We start from the raw sequence: 19,295 nt of genomic DNA on the forward strand, positions 1-19,295 counted from the left end.
GCATTGGGGGGCACCCGAAGCCCAGTAACTCTGTGGCTCTTGCAGACTCACAGTGGTGCCACCTTGGTGGTCTTGAATAAGATCCAGAAGAATTCTTTGGATTACCAAGCAGATATTCTTGTTTTTTTCCCTTACTTTCTCCCAAACAAACAGAGTCTCTCTGTACTGAGCTGCCTGGAGCTGGGCCTAGGGAAGGTAATACAAACACAGTGGTGGCCACTGTGCTGAGTCACACCTGAAGCTAGCACAGCACTGGGCCTCACCCAAGGCTCATGATAACCCCTGCTTGGCTATCCACCTGTGTTCACTCAAGGTCCTAGGGCTCTATCACCTGCCAGGCTTGTGTCCTTCCCTACAGGGCAGTGAAATTTCTCTGATCCCAGGTACATCCAGAGATGCTATCCAGGAGCCAGGGCCCAGAGTCAGAAACTTTACGAATCTACTTGGTGCTCCATGCTACTGAGAATGAGCTGGCACCCAAGCCACAAAAAAAAAAAAAAAAAAAAAAAAAATTCCCACTCTTCCCTCCCCTTTCCACAAGCGGTGGAGTCTCTCCCCATGGCCACCACCATCCCAGGCATGCAGGAAGTGTTATGTGGCTACCACAGATGTTCCCACAAGGCCCAAGGGCTCTTTAGTCAACTTGTGGTGAATATTGCCAGGCCTGAGACTCCTCAAGGCAGTGAGCTCCCCTCTGGCCCAGGGCAGGCCCAGAAATGAAATGCCATCCAAGAACCAAGGCCTGGAATTGGGAATCCCAAGAACCCACTTGGTGCTCTTTCCCACTGTGGGCTAGCTGGTACCTAAGCTACAAGACAAACTACCTTTACTTTTCTGTCTCCTTTTCTTAAGCAGGAGTCCTTCCCTATAGCCATCATAGCTGGGAATGTGCTGGGTCACAGCTCAAACCAGCATATCTTTGAGTGTCTCACCCAAGGCCCATGGTGAGTATTGCCTGGGTGCTGCTGCTAATTATATAAGGTCTAAGGGCTCTTCAGTCAGTAGGTGATGAATCCTGTAAGGACTGGGTCCTTGTCTTCAAGGCACTGGTTCCCTTCTGGCCCAAGGTGTGTCTACAAATGTCCTCTGGGAGCTAGGGCCTGGAATGGAGGCCTCAGGACTCTGCCTCGTGCCTTATTCTGCTGTGACTGAGCTGGTATCCAAACTGCAAGACCAAGTCCCCTTTACTCTCCCTCTCCTCTCCCAGAGCTGTTAGCTGTGCTGCCTGGATTGGAGGAGGATTGGATTGGCACAAACACTCCCCTAGCTGCCCCATCTGGTGTTTGACTGGATTGCATGCCCCTCAAGTTCACTGGCTCCTCGCCCAGCACACAACCAGGACTTACCCCAGAATTGCAGTTCTTGTGGCCTAGACTGCCTTTCAGGTTTATGTAGGACCCCAGAGCACTTTAGCCTGCAGTGGCAAGGCTTGCCAGAACTCAGGTTCTGCCCACAGGATGGTTCTCCTGAGGCTAGGGATGGTCTAAATGCTACCTCTGTGGGTACCAGCTGAGCTCTGTCTGGTATTGATTTCCACTGTAACAGGGCAGCATGAGTTCCAATGCCAAGTCCCACGATCACTGTGCTCTCCCGCCCGCAAATGCACAGATTCTCTGTGCTACACAGCCACCCTTGGGGGGATGGAAGAGGGTTGTCACTGGCAGTTCAAGACTCTCTTCCTACCCTCTTCAGTACCTCTTTCAGTGATACAAAGTTAAAAACAGGTACTGTGATTGCTTACCTGATTTTGGTTCTTATTAAGGTCCTTTTTCTTTATGGATAATTATTCATTTTGGTGTTGCTGTGAGCAGGATGTTTGGTGGAGGCTTCTGTTCAGCTGTCTTGCTCTGCCTCCCTCCTGGCCTAGCCTTGTGAATCAACTTCTTGGAGAAAATGCTGAAGCAGTATCCCAGTGATTAGACTGGCAAAGAAAGGGTACATTAGATAAAGGGAACAATATGAACAAGGCCTAGTGATACAACAGCATGCATTGGGGGAAGTGGGCTCTGCAAACTCAGGTATTATAAGGAAAGGCAAGAACTCTTGCTTGCTTGCTTGCTTGCTTGCTTTTTAATTATTATTATCATTTTATTTATTTATTTATTTATTTATTTTTAGGAGCTTGGTCTTTTGTTTCTTATGTAAGGAGAAGCCAATAAAGAGTTTTAAGCAGGAGTGAGCCGCTCAGGATTGCATTTAAAACAAATTGTTTGGAAATTACTCTGTGGAGACTGGATTAAATCTAAAGGCAATTGGTCTAGACAGGGGAACCATTTAGGAGGCTTTATAATAACTGAACGATATCAAAAACATGGTGGAGGAAAATAGGAACTGGATGGAATGCTGGAGAGAAGGGAAGATTAGAATCAAGCAATGTTTTAGAACTAAAATTGACAGAACTTAATCAGTTTTTGGCTTGGGACCAGAGAAAGAGGGAATGAAATGAGGAGTCAGAAAGTCAGATTTCTGACTAAAGCCACTTGGTGGATTATAGAACCATTAAGTAAGACAGGGAATACAGCATGTCTGAGAGGACTTAATAGATTATTTGGATAAATTAATTTGATGAGCCTGTGAGAGTTCAGCAGAAAATGGTGACAGACTTGCATTCATTCATATTTTCTTCATTACATCATTAAACACTGTGGAGGCCATAGGCTTTTTGGCCCCCTAAAGATTATCTGAAAATCACTGACATGGCAGATTGATTAATAGAAAAGCCATACAAATGTATTTAATGTATATACATGGGAGCCTTCAGAGTGAACACCCAGCATCGCAAGGTACAGAAACTTATATACCATCTTAAGGTCACAGAAAGAATGAAGGCTTGGATCCTGGTAAAACAGGTTATGGGAAGGGATAGAACAGGAATTCTATTGAGGGGCAATAAATGACTACTAGGGAGAATGATTGGATCAGAGAACAGAGAATAACTTGTAAATAGTTCTCTCTGTAACTCAAATAACCTTGGGACAGTCACAATCTTGACAAAGGGACTCTTCAGGTGTGGTTACATTTTTGATCTTCTTCCCTGTAGAGGATAATGAGATAACAAGGAGGGGAACAAGAACAATTGCTCTCCTTGGTGGGGCGGTTTCATCATAGATAGCAGAAATGTCTCTTCTAGGCCGGGCGCGGTGGCTCAAGCCTGTAATCCCAGCACTCTGGGAGGCCGAGGCGGGCGGATCACGAGGTCAGGAGATCGAGACCATCCTGGCTAACACGGTGAAACCCCGTCTCTACTAAAAAAATACAAAAAACTAGCCGGGCGATGTGGCGGGTGCCTGTAGTCCCAGCTACTCGGGAGGCTGAGGCAGGAGAATGGCGTAAACCCGGGAGGCGGAGCTTGCAGTGAGCTGAGATCTGGCCACTGCACTCTAGCCCGGGCGACAGAGCAAGACTCTGTCTCAAAAAAAAAAAAAGAAAAAAAAAAAAAAAAAGTCTCTTCTAGCACTTGTTGATCTCTAAGAGTTTTTAATGTAAAATACTTATCACACTTGGGAACCATATTTTGAAATGAAATATTTTTACTGCCTTCAGCATTCAATTAGTACTTCCTGTAGACCAAACAGTAGTTTAGGTATTTAGAATATTAAAATATAGGACAGTCCAGGAGCTCACAGTTCACTGAACTATGACAGATACCTAAGCAAGTAACTACAAAAATAATATCAATAGGTGCCTGGTAATGGCAAAATGTACAGGATATTCTGAAAGTAATGATGAGAGGCACCTCATTCATCAACAAGAGTCAAGAAGGGTGTGCTGGCAGAAGTGGTCCAGGTCTGAGTCTCAAAAATAAAGTTAGCGCTTGGCACAGTGGTGCACACCTGTAGTCCCAGCTACTTAGGAGGCTGAGGCAGGAGGATCACTTGAGCCTAGGAGTTTGAGGCCAACCTGGACAACATAATGAGATCCAATCTATTGAAAAAAGACAAAGACAAGTTAAGCAAGCAGCCAGAGTTATAAACTGTTTTTTTCTATGTACCTGGGACCACAGTGGTGCCTGAGATATGAGGGTAGTAGTCAGTAGCTTCAGTATTTACGTCTCTATGGATGCTTTGCCATTCTGCAGTCAGGGAAAATGGATCCCTTTAGGTTCAGCAGTTGGTTTATGTGGATATTTGGGCAACCTTCTGGGTAGGTTACTAAATTGCTTCTACAGAATGAGTACTTATGACCCTTCTTTACTTTTTTTTTTTTTTTTTTGAGACGGAGTCTCACTCTGTTGCCCAGGCTAGAGTGCAGTGGCCAGATCTCAGCTCACTGCAAGCTCCGCCTCCCGGGTTTATGCCATTCTCCTGCCTCAGCCTCCCGAGTAGCTAGAACTACAGGTGCCCACCACCTCGCCTGGCTAGTTGGGTTTTTTGTTTGTTTTTTGTATTTTTTAGTAGAGACGGGGTTTCCCCGTGTTAGCCAGGATGGTCTCGATCTCCTGACCTCGTGATCCGCCCGTCTCAGCCTCCCAAAGTGCTAGGATTACAGGCTTGAGCCCCCGCGCCTGGCCTAAGTTTTCATTTTATAAACCCAAAAAAAGACAGTTTCAGGACCCAACATCTGAGTCTTCTTTCTACTTTAGCTTTGTTTTGTTTTTGTTCTAACGATCATTTGTTAAAATTGCACTTTTTTTTTTTATTGTCATTAAAGCTATTATTTTCTGTGAGCCCATTGAATTTGGAAGTCCACATACAGGGATGCAGAGGCAAATGTGTGAGTCATTTTAGCCATCCAATTTATCTAAAATATTTTTCCCACCAGCCTCTTCCAGTACCCCAGATTCTACAAGTCAAAAATTAAAATAATGCCTTTCAACAAATGTTGCTGACATAACTAGATATCCACATATGAAAGAATGAACTTGAACCCCTACCTCATACAGCATACACGCAACACTAATTCAGGAAAGATCGTAGACTTACATTTAGGAGATAAAACTGTAAAACTCTTAAAAGAAGACATAGGTGTAAATCTTTTTGACTTTGGGTTAAACAGTGGTTTCTTGGTATGATACCAAAAAGCACAAGCAAAATAACAAACGTATTGGACTTTGCAGAAATTAAACTCTTTTGTGCTGCAAAAAACTGAAGATAATCCACAGAATGGGGGAAAATATTTGCAAATCATATCTCTGATATGTTTGCAAATTATATATCTGATATTTGCAAATCATATCTATATATATCAAATATAATAATCTTATATTTTATATCCAAAATATAAGAACTCCTACAATTCAATAACAAAAGAACAAATAACAATTTAAAAATGAGCAGAGTTTGAATAGCTATTTCTCCAAAAATATATACAGTCAATAAGCACATGAAAACATGCTGAACATCATTAATAATTAGGGAAATACAAATCAAAATCACAATGGGATACTCCTTCACACTTAGTAGGAAAACTGCAATCAGATATGTCTTAGCAGTTCCACTGCTAGGTACAAATTTCAGAAAATTTAAAAGCAAATTTGCACACACATATTCATAGCAGCATTATTCATAATCGCCAAAAAGTGGAAACAACCCAAATGTTCATTAACAGATAATGGATAAGCAGAATGTGGTATATGCTTATGTTGTTGTACTATTCAGCCACAAAATGGAATGAAGTATTGATACATGTTTCAACATGGATGAACCTTGGAAGCATTATGCTATGTGAAAGAAACCAGATACAAAAGATCACATAGTATATGATTCCATTTCTATGAAATGTACTGAATAGGCAAATCTGTAGAGACAGAAAGAAAATTAGTGGTTTCTTGGAGCTGGAGTGGAGCATGTGTGAGGAGTGACTGCTAAGTAGTATGGGATATTTGTTTGTGTGTATGTGTGTGTTGATTATAATGTTCTGGGATTAGACTGATGATGGTTGTACAACCTTGTGTATACTAAAAACAATAAATTGTACACGTTTAAAAGGTAATTTTTCTGGCATGTTAGTTATATGTCAATACAGTATTTAAAAAAATAATTCCTTTACATTAAGTTGTTTTTCCTGTTTGAAAACATGGGGAGAAAGGAACATTTTAGTATTGTGTACAGGTGACTCAAGTGTCTGACCCTTTCCAGTGCACAGCTAGTTGTAAACAAGACTCAGAGTTTTGCTAGGCCTGATAAGAAAACACAATGTCCCCACATAAGGGAAGGAACACTTAAAAGGGATGGGACCCTCAGAGAGCCTGGGTATCCAGGAGCAAACCCAAAGATCCTGACGTCTGAGGAAGGTAAGAAGGGGCCCTGCTCATGAAGATGTAGAATATTAAGTATGAGTGAATGCTGTAATCAATCATGAAGGCTTGATGAAAACTTCTGGGTAGTCCAGGGCATCCTGCTTATCTCACCTATGCCAACATCCTGGGGTTGAGGAGTGATGCAAATGTTCCATTTGGCTGCTGCACTCTGGTCCACCTCGTCTACCCTTCCTTCAGAGGCAATTACCACGGCTGTTAGGCCTTGAGGCCAGAGTGCCCACGCCGCAGTGGATTTTATGGTCATGGGACCTCGGCGCCTTCCTGTGCACAGCTGGCACTCTTTGCACCCTGTCTCTGATGACTTGGTAGCAGAGAAGTCCCTCAAATCCTTCAAGGACAAGAACAGGAAGCTTGAGGAAGGCGGCCAAATGTACAGCCCCACATCGCAGAGGTGGTGGTGAGTAAGTCGCTCGGACAGAAGGAGCTGGAAGAGCTGAAGCGCTACTGTGGTGACTTCCGCCTGCTGTGGATCCATACCAAGACGGCGGTGCTCATGCTTTGGCGCATCCTTGACAGCCACACCCTGACCAGCCAGGAGCGCAGCCAGTTTCTCCGGATCTGCACCAACCTTCTCGGCTTGGTGCCTTTCCTTGTGTTCATGGTGGTCCAGTTCATGGCGCCTGTGACCATGAAGCTCTTCCCCAACATGCCAGCATCCACATTTGAGACCCAGTCCATCAAGGAGAAGAGCCTGAAGAAGGAGCTTTGGGTCAACCTGGAGCTGGCAGAGTTCCTCCAGGACACCATCGAGGAGAGGACCTTGAAGAACAAAGCAGCCAAGGGCAGTGCCACCAGACTTCTCTGTTTTTCCAGAAGATCTGGGGGACAGGGGAGAGACCCAGCAATGAGGAAGGAAATCATGCATTTTCCACATTATTTAAGAATGAGCTGACCCTGGACAACCTGTCACAGCCGCAGCTGGCGGCCCTGTTCAAACTGCCGGAGCTGCAGTCCATGGGCATCAACAACTTTGGCGCTTCCAGCTCACTGTGTGGCTGTGCTCCATAAAGGCCAGTGACAAGCTGATTGCTGAGGAGGGGTGGACAACCCGAACATCAAGGAGCTGCAGCCAGCGTGTGGGGAGTGAGGCATGAGGGCCCTGCGCATCAGCTGAAGCAGTGTCCGGACCTGCACCTGCACCAGGAGATTCCCATATCGCTGCTCATCCTGTCCCAGGCCATGCATCTCCCAGAAACCCTCTTGTCAGCTGACCAGCTGAAGTCCATACTGCAGACCCTCCCAGAGACTGCGGCAAAGGAAGAGCAGGTGAAAGTGGCTGAGGTGGAAGGCGAGCAAGTGGACAAGGCAAAGCTGGAGGCCACGCTGCAGGAGGAGGCAGCCGTCCAGCAGGAGCACCGCAAGGAGCTGCAGAAGTGCTCGGAGGTGGAGAAGGATGTTGTGCCTGAAGGTGTGGAAGCCACCCCTTGAAGGCCGGGGGCCTAACCTCAGGCAGAAGTGCCTGACGCAGTCCTGTGGTCAGAGACCCTGAAGGACACTGCCCCCTGCTAGAGGGCTTGAAGGAGAAGTAGATAACTAAGGAGGAAATTGATACCCTCAGCAATGCCTGCTCTAAGCTGAAGGAGCAGAAGTTGCTCACCAAAGAGAAGGAGGAGCTGGAGCTGCTGAAGAAGGACGTGTAGGACTACAGCGAGAACTTGCAAGAGATCGAGAAGGAACTCTCAAAGACCAGTAAGTGAAGAAAAATATGTGGAAGAATCTAAAGCCAGCAAGAGACTGACAAAGAGGGTGCAGCAGATGATCGGGCAGATAGAGGGCTTGATCTCACACCTGGAGATGGACCAGGGGCTGTAAGCTGGGCCTGGCCTAGGGCATGCCTGTGGGGGAGAACGTCATCAGTGTCACTGAGTTCACCAGCACTGTGAAGCAAGTCAGGCACATTCCAGAAAGCAAACTCACCAGCCTGGCCATAGCACTAGATGAAGACAAGAATGGCAAGGTCAACCTCAATCACCTCATCAACATGATTGAGTTGGTGGACAAAGATGTTCATGCCTCCACCAGCCAGGTGGCCGAGATTGTAGCGACCTTGGAGAAAGAGCAGAAGATGGAGGAGAAGGCAGAGAAGGAGGCCACAGAGGTGAAGAGCTAGAGCTGCCGGCCTAGGCACCCATCCTCCTGCTGCCCCATCGCCCTGGCAAGGGCCATGAGAGCAATTGCTTTGAGGTGATTCTCAGTGGCTCATCTAATACTTTGGCTGGAATGAATCAGAGACTTCCATAATCAAGTAAATTTTAATTTTCATCATTCCATGGAGATTCAATCAGTCTGAAATCCCAGAATCCCTCCACAGAATTGTGTTGGATCCACACTATGGTGGGGTACAGCTGCTGCAGCCGCCTGACTCCAGAGGCCACCAGGCCAGGCTAGGGCAGGAAGGTGCCCCCCTGTGTGTGCCCTCCCGTCTCGGCTGCCCTGGCCCCAGGGAAGAGAATGAGGACCACGTGGACTCTGCCCACACAGAGCTGTCAGCTGTGCCCATCCTCAGAGGTTTAGGAGATACAGCCCAGCCTCCTCAGGGCTGAAGATGCCTCTGTTCATCTGTGAACCTTGATTTCTAGATATTGGTGTCAATAGATCTGTCTTCCTGCACACACAGAAAAAGAATATTATATATGATTTATAACTTAATAATATGCCTAATAATTTTGCTATTCCTACCTTCATTTGGGATAATGTCTTCTGTTACATCCTCAGGCTTTCATGAAACGAGCACTTGTTAGGGTCAGTTAAGCTCAAACATTTGTTGAATGCATGCATTTGTAAGACACATTGTGCTAAGCACTGGGTTGTAAAGATGTGTGACATGCTCTGTCTTAATGATACTAGTAGTCTTATGTCTTATTAATAATAGAAATAGAAAGTGATTTTAGGTAGTTTAGAAGGTTAAAAACAGTACGGCTAGTTTTCATGTCAGGTGAGTAAGAGACAAATAAGGACAACATCTGGTATATGGTACATATAGAATGGACTACAGATTTAAAGAAATCTCAGTCTACCAGTGTTACACTGGGCAAGGTATTTGAGCTTTTATCAATGCAGAGTGTAGGGAAAGGTACAGGGACTCCTCTGGTTTGCAACAGGTCATAAGGGGGAAACAGACATTTTCTGCATAAACAATTAGAGAATGGTAGGGAAGGCTACTTCAGCCAGATACTTGGATAAATATTTGTTAATAATATCATTATTTGTATCAAACATGGTTCTGGGTAGTAAGGAAAGTCCTTTTTTTTGAAGAAAGGCCAGTTTCATATGGGTAACAAACTGGAAAACCTGCTTCATTTTGCCTTGAAGTGTAAAGGCAGAATAGAAATGGACAACCTTGATATCCTTGTGTGGCCCTCGCTGTATCAGGGCCACACATAGATAGCAAGGCTGTCACAGGGATTGGCCAGGAATGTAGGCATGTAAGTAGTCCAGGGAGAGTACTCCTTCAAGTAACAACATGGAAAGAATCGTTAAGTGATGAGTAAGAGATATATCATGTTCTGGCATCCTAATGAGTTAATAATATGGATCTTGGGACACTTTTAAATAAGAGCTTGACAGAGAAGTAAAGGCTTATATTCAATAAGAAAGCTTCAATAATTGTTTTATCTTTTTTACTTTTATAGCGGATGTCAATTTGGATATATCAAAGCCTTTGAAAGCAAACCTGAGTTTCACCAGATTGGATCAGATACACCTTTTTTTAAAGAAGATAAAAAATGCACACAGTTCGGCACATAATGAAGAGACTTCAGCCATGTCCAACACCATGGTGAATAAGGATGATCTTCCAGTCTCCAAATATTACCATGGAAAGCTGTCTAAACCCAAAGTTCATGGTGATGGAGTGCAAAAGATTTCAGCTCAAGAAAACATGTGGAGAGCTGTTTCCTGCTTTCAAAAAATTTCTGTTCAAACTACTCAGATTGTGATCTCCATGGAAACTGTACCCCATACCAGTAAACCATGCCTATTAGCATCTCTCTCAAACCTCAATGGAAGCCTTAGTGTCAAAGCAGCACAAAAAGTACCTGGTAAGTCATAGAAAAGGGGAGTGGGAAGACAGAACAAGCAATATGATTTGTTAACATCTGAAAATGCATCATTTTGAAAATTTATATTATGTAGAAGTTAAAAGTTATAAAGGCCATTAGAGATTAGGACATTTCTGGTTTGTGACCTTATTTTTAGAGATAATTTTAGAACAAATCCTTTAAGTATAGATATTTTAATGTCTTATGTTCGTGTCCTCCTCTTGAGGCATGTTCTTCCAGGTGTCTAAAACTGTTAATTCCTAAATTCCTTTTTACCTAAAACAGCTATAGTGGAACAACAGTATATCAAGTTTTGTGAACCATTAAAAGAGTGGTTCTCAAAATGTGATCTCAGGACTAGCAGCATCAGCATCACCTGGGAAATTGTTACAAATGCAAATTCTCAGACCCTACCCATGACCTACTGAATCCGAAACTCTGGGCATGGAGCCCAGCAATCTGTGCTTCAACAAGCCCTATGGGTGATTCTGATGCACAGCATTAAGTTACTGGTAACCATTTACTTAGAAAAGTTGGTGTTGTGGCAGATATGCTACACAAAGTGTAACAGAAGCCAAGGTTCAACTTTGCAAGAATGCGGTTGAGGCATTTTATCGGGCAGCAACACCTGGAAACGAAAAGCTGTGCTTCTGTGCCTAGCCTAGCAAAGTGGGGTACAGACTCTGCAAAGTGAATGCCATTGATCGGAGGAGAGGTGAGAAATCAACTGGCAGTGATATCTACATTTTTCCACTTCTGTTACCATGACTAAATTGTTATATACTTTTTCAAAAAGAGTGGGCAGAAGGATTGTGAGGAGGGGAAGAGAAAAGGCAAGACACAGGTGGGAAATAGCAGTTTTCAATCACAGAAACTGCTACTGTAAAATTTCAGGGCACAGGGCCAGAAATTTTGCTCTCAAAGTAAATGTAGCAAAAGGGAACCATGTATTTTCCCACTTTAATTTGTGGGGGGAAATTGGGGATTGGGGATAGTGCAGGGGATAAAGCAAATCCTTATATGCAACTTAGTTGCTTATTAAAAAGTAATTAAATGGCAGCTGTAGACTTACTGTAACTTAGTTCCACATAGCCAGTTTGGGCACAGTAGTTAAAAGAGAAAGAAAAAGTTTTATAGTTGAGAAGCCTGAATTTTAGGCCAAAACATAGATGATTTACTTCTTTCTCATCAGAAATATTTGTGAGCAAGCCAATTAAAAGCTCTGTATTTTTTTTAGTTGTCTTAAAAGTTACAAGTGAAAAAGGTAAAGTTCATGGGACATGAAAGACTATGAAATACTGGAGGCTACAGTATCTGGTCTATCCACAAATAAATTGCAACCCAGACAACACTGGGTCTGTTCTCATGCCTTTCCAGTTGTACCTGAATCATAGCAGGGAAAGGTTAAGATTCAAACAACATGGAAGAATTTAAACATACTGTACTCACTTTTAGGTTCTTCTTTTATCATCCTCATTGCTTTTTTTATTCGTTACTCATATTTTTTCCATGTTTAATGATGTCTGTCTTTGGGAAACACCTCTAAAATATTAAAAATCCTTCTCTCACTAAGCTGTACAAGTTAGTAAACTCTAGTTTTGGAACTTGTTTTTTCCCCCTGTATGTAAAAAAAACTACATACCCCCAATCCTTTTACAGTGCTGTTCTTAAATATAGTTAAACACAAAAATAGCAACTATAGCTTTGACTAAACATACTTTATACAACTGTAACATGTAGTGTCCAGCAAATGTTTTAAAATAATTATTTGCATCAAATCAAATCAGAGTTGAGGTTAACTACTTAATAGGAACGATTTTGTTGTTATGAGACTATAATGAACACCAAACTCTATTTTTACTACAGTTTTTTCTTTATGCGTACTCAAACAGTTTAGGATGATAACAAGGTTGGCAAGGTTGAAATAAGATTTATTAACTTCTAGTTATAAGGACTGATTTCTTGGAAAATTGTGATTAAGAGATTGCCACATATTTTTTTCAAAAAAAGTTGATTTTAGCTATATTTTTAAAATAAAACATAATTTAAGCTTTGAATGTTAATTTCATTGTGTAAATGTCTTAAAAATGCATGCTTTGCAATTTGGATAAAATACATGCAAACATATATTCAAAGTATAATTTTGATGAGTGATAAAAACTATCCACCACCAAAAAACAAATATACTCACATAAAAGCCTCCTACCAGTAGTCATATTTCTTTTTGTAGTTTTCAAGTGACATCGTTCTGCATTCAACTGAAATTGTTTATACTGTAGTGTATCTTTGAGCTCAATGGAGTTCATGTCAGAGTTTTATAGTTTGAATCTAATACAGAAATACTTAACTGTGTCTTTGATTTTACAGTTTATATAACTGTTGTGACCATCTGCAGCAGCTGCACTTTTCAAAATTATTTGCTGAACCAAATTGAGCACAGTGACAAAAGTAGTCATCTCAGATGTACTATTAAACAGAAAGAAAAAGGAGCATTGCCTTGGTACAGTATAGCCATCTGCTGTACAGATGTTATTGTATAGAATGACTTCAGATAAAATAATTGTAGAAAATTTTCATTAAAACCTCAACAATTTGCACTTGTTTATGCGAATCTGCATAACTCCCCAATGAGACAACACACTTGGGGTTTCTTTGGTTTTCACTCACTTTCTCTTTGATCCTTTTTGATGTGCTGACTTTAATAAACACAGTCAAAAACACTGTGCAAAAACATCATGGAAAAAACTACAAAGGAACAATTATAGCAGCAGAAACTACTCTAATCCCTAACTTACGCAAGCTATTTTTAGTGAAGTATTTTTTTAACACTCTTTATGTGACAATGTTATATAAACAGGGTAAAACGGTCCTTTCCAGATGAGTTTTAATTTAGAAGCCGAAATAGATTTGTAATGCTAGAAGAATCTTATGTGCTAAGTAATATTTAGAGAAACACCATTGAGAATGTGTTTTAAGTATGTTTCTTTATTTGTCAAAGGTACAAAAATATTTGAGTTCACCTAATGATTGTATTTTTTTGTCATCTAAACTGTCATAAGCTTACAGGAAGTGTATGTGAAAAGGAAATAATATGATGGAAAGGGGTAAATGAATTTTCTCTCCCAGGCATTCCAAATACATTTAAATTATCTGTGCTTTCAGATTTATTTACTGATTTATAAAACTAAATATTTATAAATTATTGACTGAAGCAGTTAAAGGAATTCCTGTTATTATCATTTGGAATGAAATGAAATGGTTAAATATTTTCTACTTCACAAAAAATATCTACCAGTTCTTCTTAGCCTCCTGCATTATTATTTAACCCTAAACTATGGGAGTTTCATGGGATTTGATTTTTTTTTAATTCCACTCTGCAGATACTGGTGTAGCAGTGACTTAGAATAACCTAACTCCTGTTTCTGTTAGAATACTTACGTTCTCTCATGAATCTTTGGTAAAATGACCCAAAAGTTCTGATTTCAGTAGAGGTAATGCTTGTATTTTTAAGGTTGGTGTATAATATTGCTGAAAATCCTATGAATGTATTAAAAGTACATCTCCTTTAGAAATTATATCATATATTTTAAAATATTTTAAGGCCAATAATGTTTATTTTGCTATTCATTAAATCCATCCCATTCTATAGTATTTTCTGGAGAGAAAAAAAAAAAAAAAAACCTTTCCCTTACATGCACATACAACACAATCTTTTTTTGCCATTTGAAATATGTAGCTTTGGAGAAACCGTAAGTATGTAGCTATAAATTGTGAACTTGCAGTGTAGCACTTTCCAGAGGCAGGGTGGAGAGTGAGCTACAGATTTTAGCTCCCCTTGTCTGAGTAAATTATGGCTTTATTTGGGCGGCACTCCTTAGATATCGACAAATGAGCCCACAGTTGAGAGCTGTGAACTAGCTGTACTTTAGGCTGCCTTGCTCTTTCTTGGGGGCACTTAGATTGGCAGCCTCCGTGTATGTAGATAAGGAAAAGGAAAATAGAATATGAGCAAATTAGATGCCACAAAAGATTGGGGGAAGAACCTTAATGAGGTCATCTTGGCTGGCATTTTAGTCAGAATTCGGAAGAAGTTAGAAGGATCCCCTGTCCATAAGGACTTGGGTGATTTTTCACCCAAGCCAAAAACAGTGAGTTGAACTCCTTCTAGTCAAAGGGCTATGGTTTATGTAACTTTCACTACCCCAGCCTCTGTCATCCAGATGTACTTATCTTTCTGAATAAACAAAAGTAGAAAAAGCATAACCACATTATTTTTCACATACACAAAATGCCTTTTCTCATGTTCACTGAATTCAGGACCAATAAAATGTAAAGAACCTGAAGTTTCTTTTCATGTATTGAAAAGTGAAACCAGGTAATTAATTGATAAAAAGTGGAGCTCCAACTTTTCATTCTATAGTTAACTGGATCTTCCAAGTAAAATCTTATGAGCTGTTGTCATAAGCTTTGGATGCTGCAGAGATGCAAGTTAGCCTAAGGGGAAATAAAATATTAAATTAGATATGACTACCTAAAATAATATGTTGCAATAACCAGCCAATTACAACACCCCAAAGACTTTTGTTACTTTTAGAAAGAAAGAACATCTCTGTCCAATGCCTGAACAATAGGAAATGAGTTCTTTGACAGTTAAACCAGAGGATAAACTTAACTTTTAAGCAGCCACTGAGGATTGAAGTGGAAGTACAGCTTGTAGACAGCTATACAAATCACTAACAAACCTTAATGAATATTGGGTGTGGGCATCAGGGTCCTGTCATTTTTGACACTATGTCCCAAGTAGCTTAAACCCAACACTCAAGGAAAGGTGGAGACCTCATTGGGTCTGTAACATCTGGGTTTTTATTTGTCATTTTGGCATACCCCACAAGCGCAAAAGAAAGAGTAAAAGGGGATTATCTTGACAATGAAATGAGTTACTGAATCTTGTGATAATGAAAAGCAGAAGAATTCTAATGCCTTTCTATAGTCCCCGAGGTAGAGGTGCGTTTATGGTTTTGCAGAAGTAAAATGTAGGGGGAAAGAACAGATGGCCTAGGGTCCGTGAAACATGACACCTCCCCTCCCAGGACTGAGTACCACTATTAATCCTGGTCAGATTCCCTCCTATTACTTTATAACAAGGTTCAAAATTGCTACTGATAAACTGGCATGTACTTCTTTTTTCACCTTTAAATTACCTGTAGATTACTGATAATTTTTGACTATGATGTATTTCTGTATATCCTGGTGAACCTTGAGGCATTTGAAGTAGAACAGGAATTTCTAAAAATTGGCTGGGAAATAAGAACAAGTAAAATTATCTTAACTTTTTTCAAAAAATGTCCCATATTATGTTTTCAAATATGATGAGAATAAAAACCATAAATGTATGAGATACTGTCATTCTCCTGTCCACTTCTTAGAAATTATGTGCAATGGAGAAGACATCTCAACATACAAATTATATTCTCCTTGCTGTAACTGTTATATGATTAGATACACCAGACATTATTAATTACCACTACCTTAGAAAGATTTTTTCACACCCTCGAGGAAGGAGATTAAAAATTATGACTGTTTGACATTTAAAAAAAAAGACACTAGGAGGTATGTGCTGCTCGGCCGTGTTTACCTAGTCATGTATTGTTTTGTTTAACCAAATTATGTAAATACAGTATTCTACATCTTTTATTTTGGGAGATATATTCACTGTCCTGTGATAAAGAGCTTGTACATTTCTTAAAATGTTCTTTATGTACATTTTTTGTTTTAGTGCTGTGTGGTTGCTATAGCTGTTTTGGATTCCAAAGGGAAGCCTTTAAAATGCATAGGAGAGTAACTTCAGAGATATGGAAGATATCCACTGGGTTGAGTTTCTAATGTATGTATTTCAAAGCTGCATAAAAATAAAAATTATCTAATAAGCAACAAACTTAGGATATCAGAGCGATCTCATGTGCTGTGGTGTAGTGAACATGATGTACCTGCCCAGCCTTTCGTAGAGGGAGATGAGCTCATTTCAGAGAGATAACCATCTCTGACTTTTTGTTCTGATTCATCACTGACCTGAACTCCATTTGAACCTTGTTAGACAAAAAACAAGCAGAATTCCTGGCCTAAACTATAAAATATAATTAAGCCCTTTTGAAATGATGTGTAAAAGAACATTGCCGTACCCCCACTTATAACCACCACCACCACCACCGCAACCAATAAAGTTAAATCAAGCACTGCCTGTAATGGATTAAAATAATAAATGTTCCTGGATTTCAGTGTTTGAAGTACTTGAAGAAAACAGGCTCCCAGCAGCCGGGGTAGCTGAATGCAAGAGAGACATTTATTAATGACGAGTTCAAGGATTTGGCCTGTTTAAGATCATTACTTTCTGTTTACCGTGTGTTACACATCCCTTGTATTTTTACACAGCCCACATGTGTCCACATGCAATAATGAAAAGCTTTTTTCCCAACAAAAGAATTGTTAATTGTGTAAATATCGTTCTCTTGGGGAATATGAAGTCTTCATAAGACTCTGCGCCCTTCTAATGAGAAATCCAGTGTAGTCATTATAGTCTTCCATGTAAATCCACCCTCAGATCTTATCTTTAGCCAAATTAGTCATTTCTGGCTATCAGTTTTAGTTACCAAATTCCAAATTTAATCTATACTCTTTGCTAGAAAACTGCTGGCCTCAGGGTATTTGTTTTAGAATTGTGTGCCATTACATTGGACCTTGTGTGTCCTATATACTCTAGGAAAAAAAAAGTAGTGCTTTTTCTTTTGTCATATGATAAAGAACCTTTTCACTAGATTTATTAATAGATACATTTGGAAAAAAACAACTGATAAAATTTTACATATACACATACTAAATATTGTGTTTCTTGGAGAAAAAAGGGTCTTTGAGACAACAAAAATGCTGTCAGTTAACATGCAGCTATCTCATTGTACAAAATGTTATTGGAGAAGGACGTTTCCAGCCCTAATAATTAAGTACTAGAGACTTTTTTTCTTAGTAGCCTCTCCTTAGATCCTAATGATAGTCCCTATTAGGTTAGTATTAAGTAAAATGGACAAGTATTGTAGCCCCAACCCAAGGAGTGTGGAAAAATAAAAGATTAGAGGTAAATCTCTATCCCCCATTCTACTGAATTTGTGACAGCATTTAGTTTTGCCTGTGGTCACAGCAGATTGCCCCTTGTCCATATAAGCCAGTAGGCTGTTTGCTAGGAAAGCTTCTAGCAAAGCAACCCTGACAGTGATGAGTAACTGACGACATATCTTAGATGTTCTTTTACTCCCTGGTTGGTCCCCTGGACTTGTTGGCTATGTTGGCATAACATACTGAGGCTGAGCAAGGGAAATGAGGACAGGACAAAGCATTTATTTACAACCCAGTTACCAGTTAGAAAAATGAAATTACTAAGAACTAATAGCAGTAGTTTGTATAAAGCAACATGGTGCTGTAAAGAGACAGACGGAATCTGCACCCCAGCCCTGCTACTTACTGACCAGTTGGTTGTGTCAAAAGTTACTCTGTAGTGCATTTCCCAAATGAAGGCAAAAATATTTAATGTATAGGACTTTGAGAGCATTAGGTGACATAATGTATGCAGAGTACCCAACCGTTGCTTGGTACAAATTAAGTTCTCAGTAAATATTGGTCTTTTTCTATCTTCCTTTCCCCAAAATCACACCACATGAATATGGAGGTCATAGATTACTAAATATCAGAGCTGAAAAATACCTTGAAGGTCATCCTTTTTTATCAATAGCCCTTATTATCCTTTCCTCCCATTGACCTCATGGTCTGGACACACTGTATTTAGTATTAGATAGCTAACTATACCAACTTGATACAATTATAACCAAAACAAACAAACAAAAACTTCAGAACACCTCTACAACTTAGTCTCAGACAAATTCATGATTTCTTTTAGGTTCTTAGGAATACTAAAAATACCTCATGGGCCACCATTACTATGTGGGTCCACTAAGTGTCAAGGAACCTTGGGTCTTAACTCCCTCATTGAGTACAGAGTGGAGAGGTTAAGTGGTTTGCCTAGGGATACCATATGGTGGAGTTGAGACTATAACACACATCTCCTGACTGCTGGCCTTTCTGTTATACCAGTCTTTCAAAACCTGGATTCTGTAGATCAAGACCATTTTCTAAGGCACTACAGTAAATTACTTAGCAAGTCATGTTGTTTTCAACATTATTTAAGTTTATACCAATTTTTTCATTCATGTAACTTCAAAAAAATTGATTCTCCAGCAGTTTCCTTGCATAATTCAATTAACCAGCTACTGTATTCATCCCAGAAACTTTTCAAGTATGTATTTGCTGTTATTCTTTCCTATGTAAGAAGGTTGTCATGCACAGTCAGATCTGCCAGTCTGCTTTTTTTTAAAAACGTAACCACATGATCCAATCAAGTTTTATTTTTCTAATAAACTAACACAACTGTAAAAACAGTGAGCATGGTGGCAGATTGGAGGGGAAGAAGGAGGCAAAGCGTATCCTCCATCACCCTTTGGTATTTTTAGTTTTCATTTTTCCAGGATCCTAGAGTTCTAAAGCATTTCATAAAAAATACCTTTCCCAGACAATGGCCATGTGTGAGTAGCCAGCTCAGTAGACACTTCATCTTTCATGACAAATTCTGCCTTTTTTTATGGGAAAGAAAAAACTCTTCCAGCTACTTGTTTTTCCATTTTCTTGTGTCCAAACAAAGAGGTTTGAATTAAACTATGAGGTCCCAATTTTTACTTACCAGTAAGGACTAAGTCACAGTCCCTGGGGAATGGAAATCTCACCTATGAGAAATCATCAGGTGCTTTGAGAAGGGAAACATGTTAGCAGCCTGGCCACCCATTTGGTCTATTATTTTGATGACTAGACCTTTAAGTTCATTTGTTGGGGAATACTGGCATCTTTTACAGCTTAAATGTCAGTATCTATGTAGTTATCTGGTTTTGTTATGCTGTCCC

The 19,295-nt window shown here is 40.4% G+C and overlaps 1 protein-coding gene and 1 pseudogene across 7 annotated transcripts in view; both read left to right on the plus strand.

The window, feature by feature from the left end:
• The window catches only part of VPS13B (vacuolar protein sorting 13 homolog B), an 870,718-nt gene that overhangs the window by 679,553 nt on the left and 171,870 nt on the right, over window positions 1–19,295 (plus strand). For all 7 annotated transcript variants that reach the window (XM_037999868.2, XM_073018246.1, XM_037999863.2 and 4 more), the window contains exon 36: window positions 9,892–10,299. In XM_037999868.2, the coding sequence (XP_037855796.2) occupies window positions 9,892–10,299 (408 nt within the window). The remainder of the gene's footprint in view (window positions 1–9,891; window positions 10,300–19,295) is intronic.
• LOC103237676 (mitochondrial proton/calcium exchanger protein pseudogene) lies at window positions 6,312–9,883 on the plus strand (annotated as a pseudogene).

This window comes from Chlorocebus sabaeus, chromosome 8 (genome assembly GCF_047675955.1).
Source record: "Chlorocebus sabaeus isolate Y175 chromosome 8, mChlSab1.0.hap1, whole genome shotgun sequence".
In the NCBI taxonomy this organism is placed as follows: domain Eukaryota; kingdom Metazoa; phylum Chordata; class Mammalia; order Primates; family Cercopithecidae; genus Chlorocebus; species Chlorocebus sabaeus.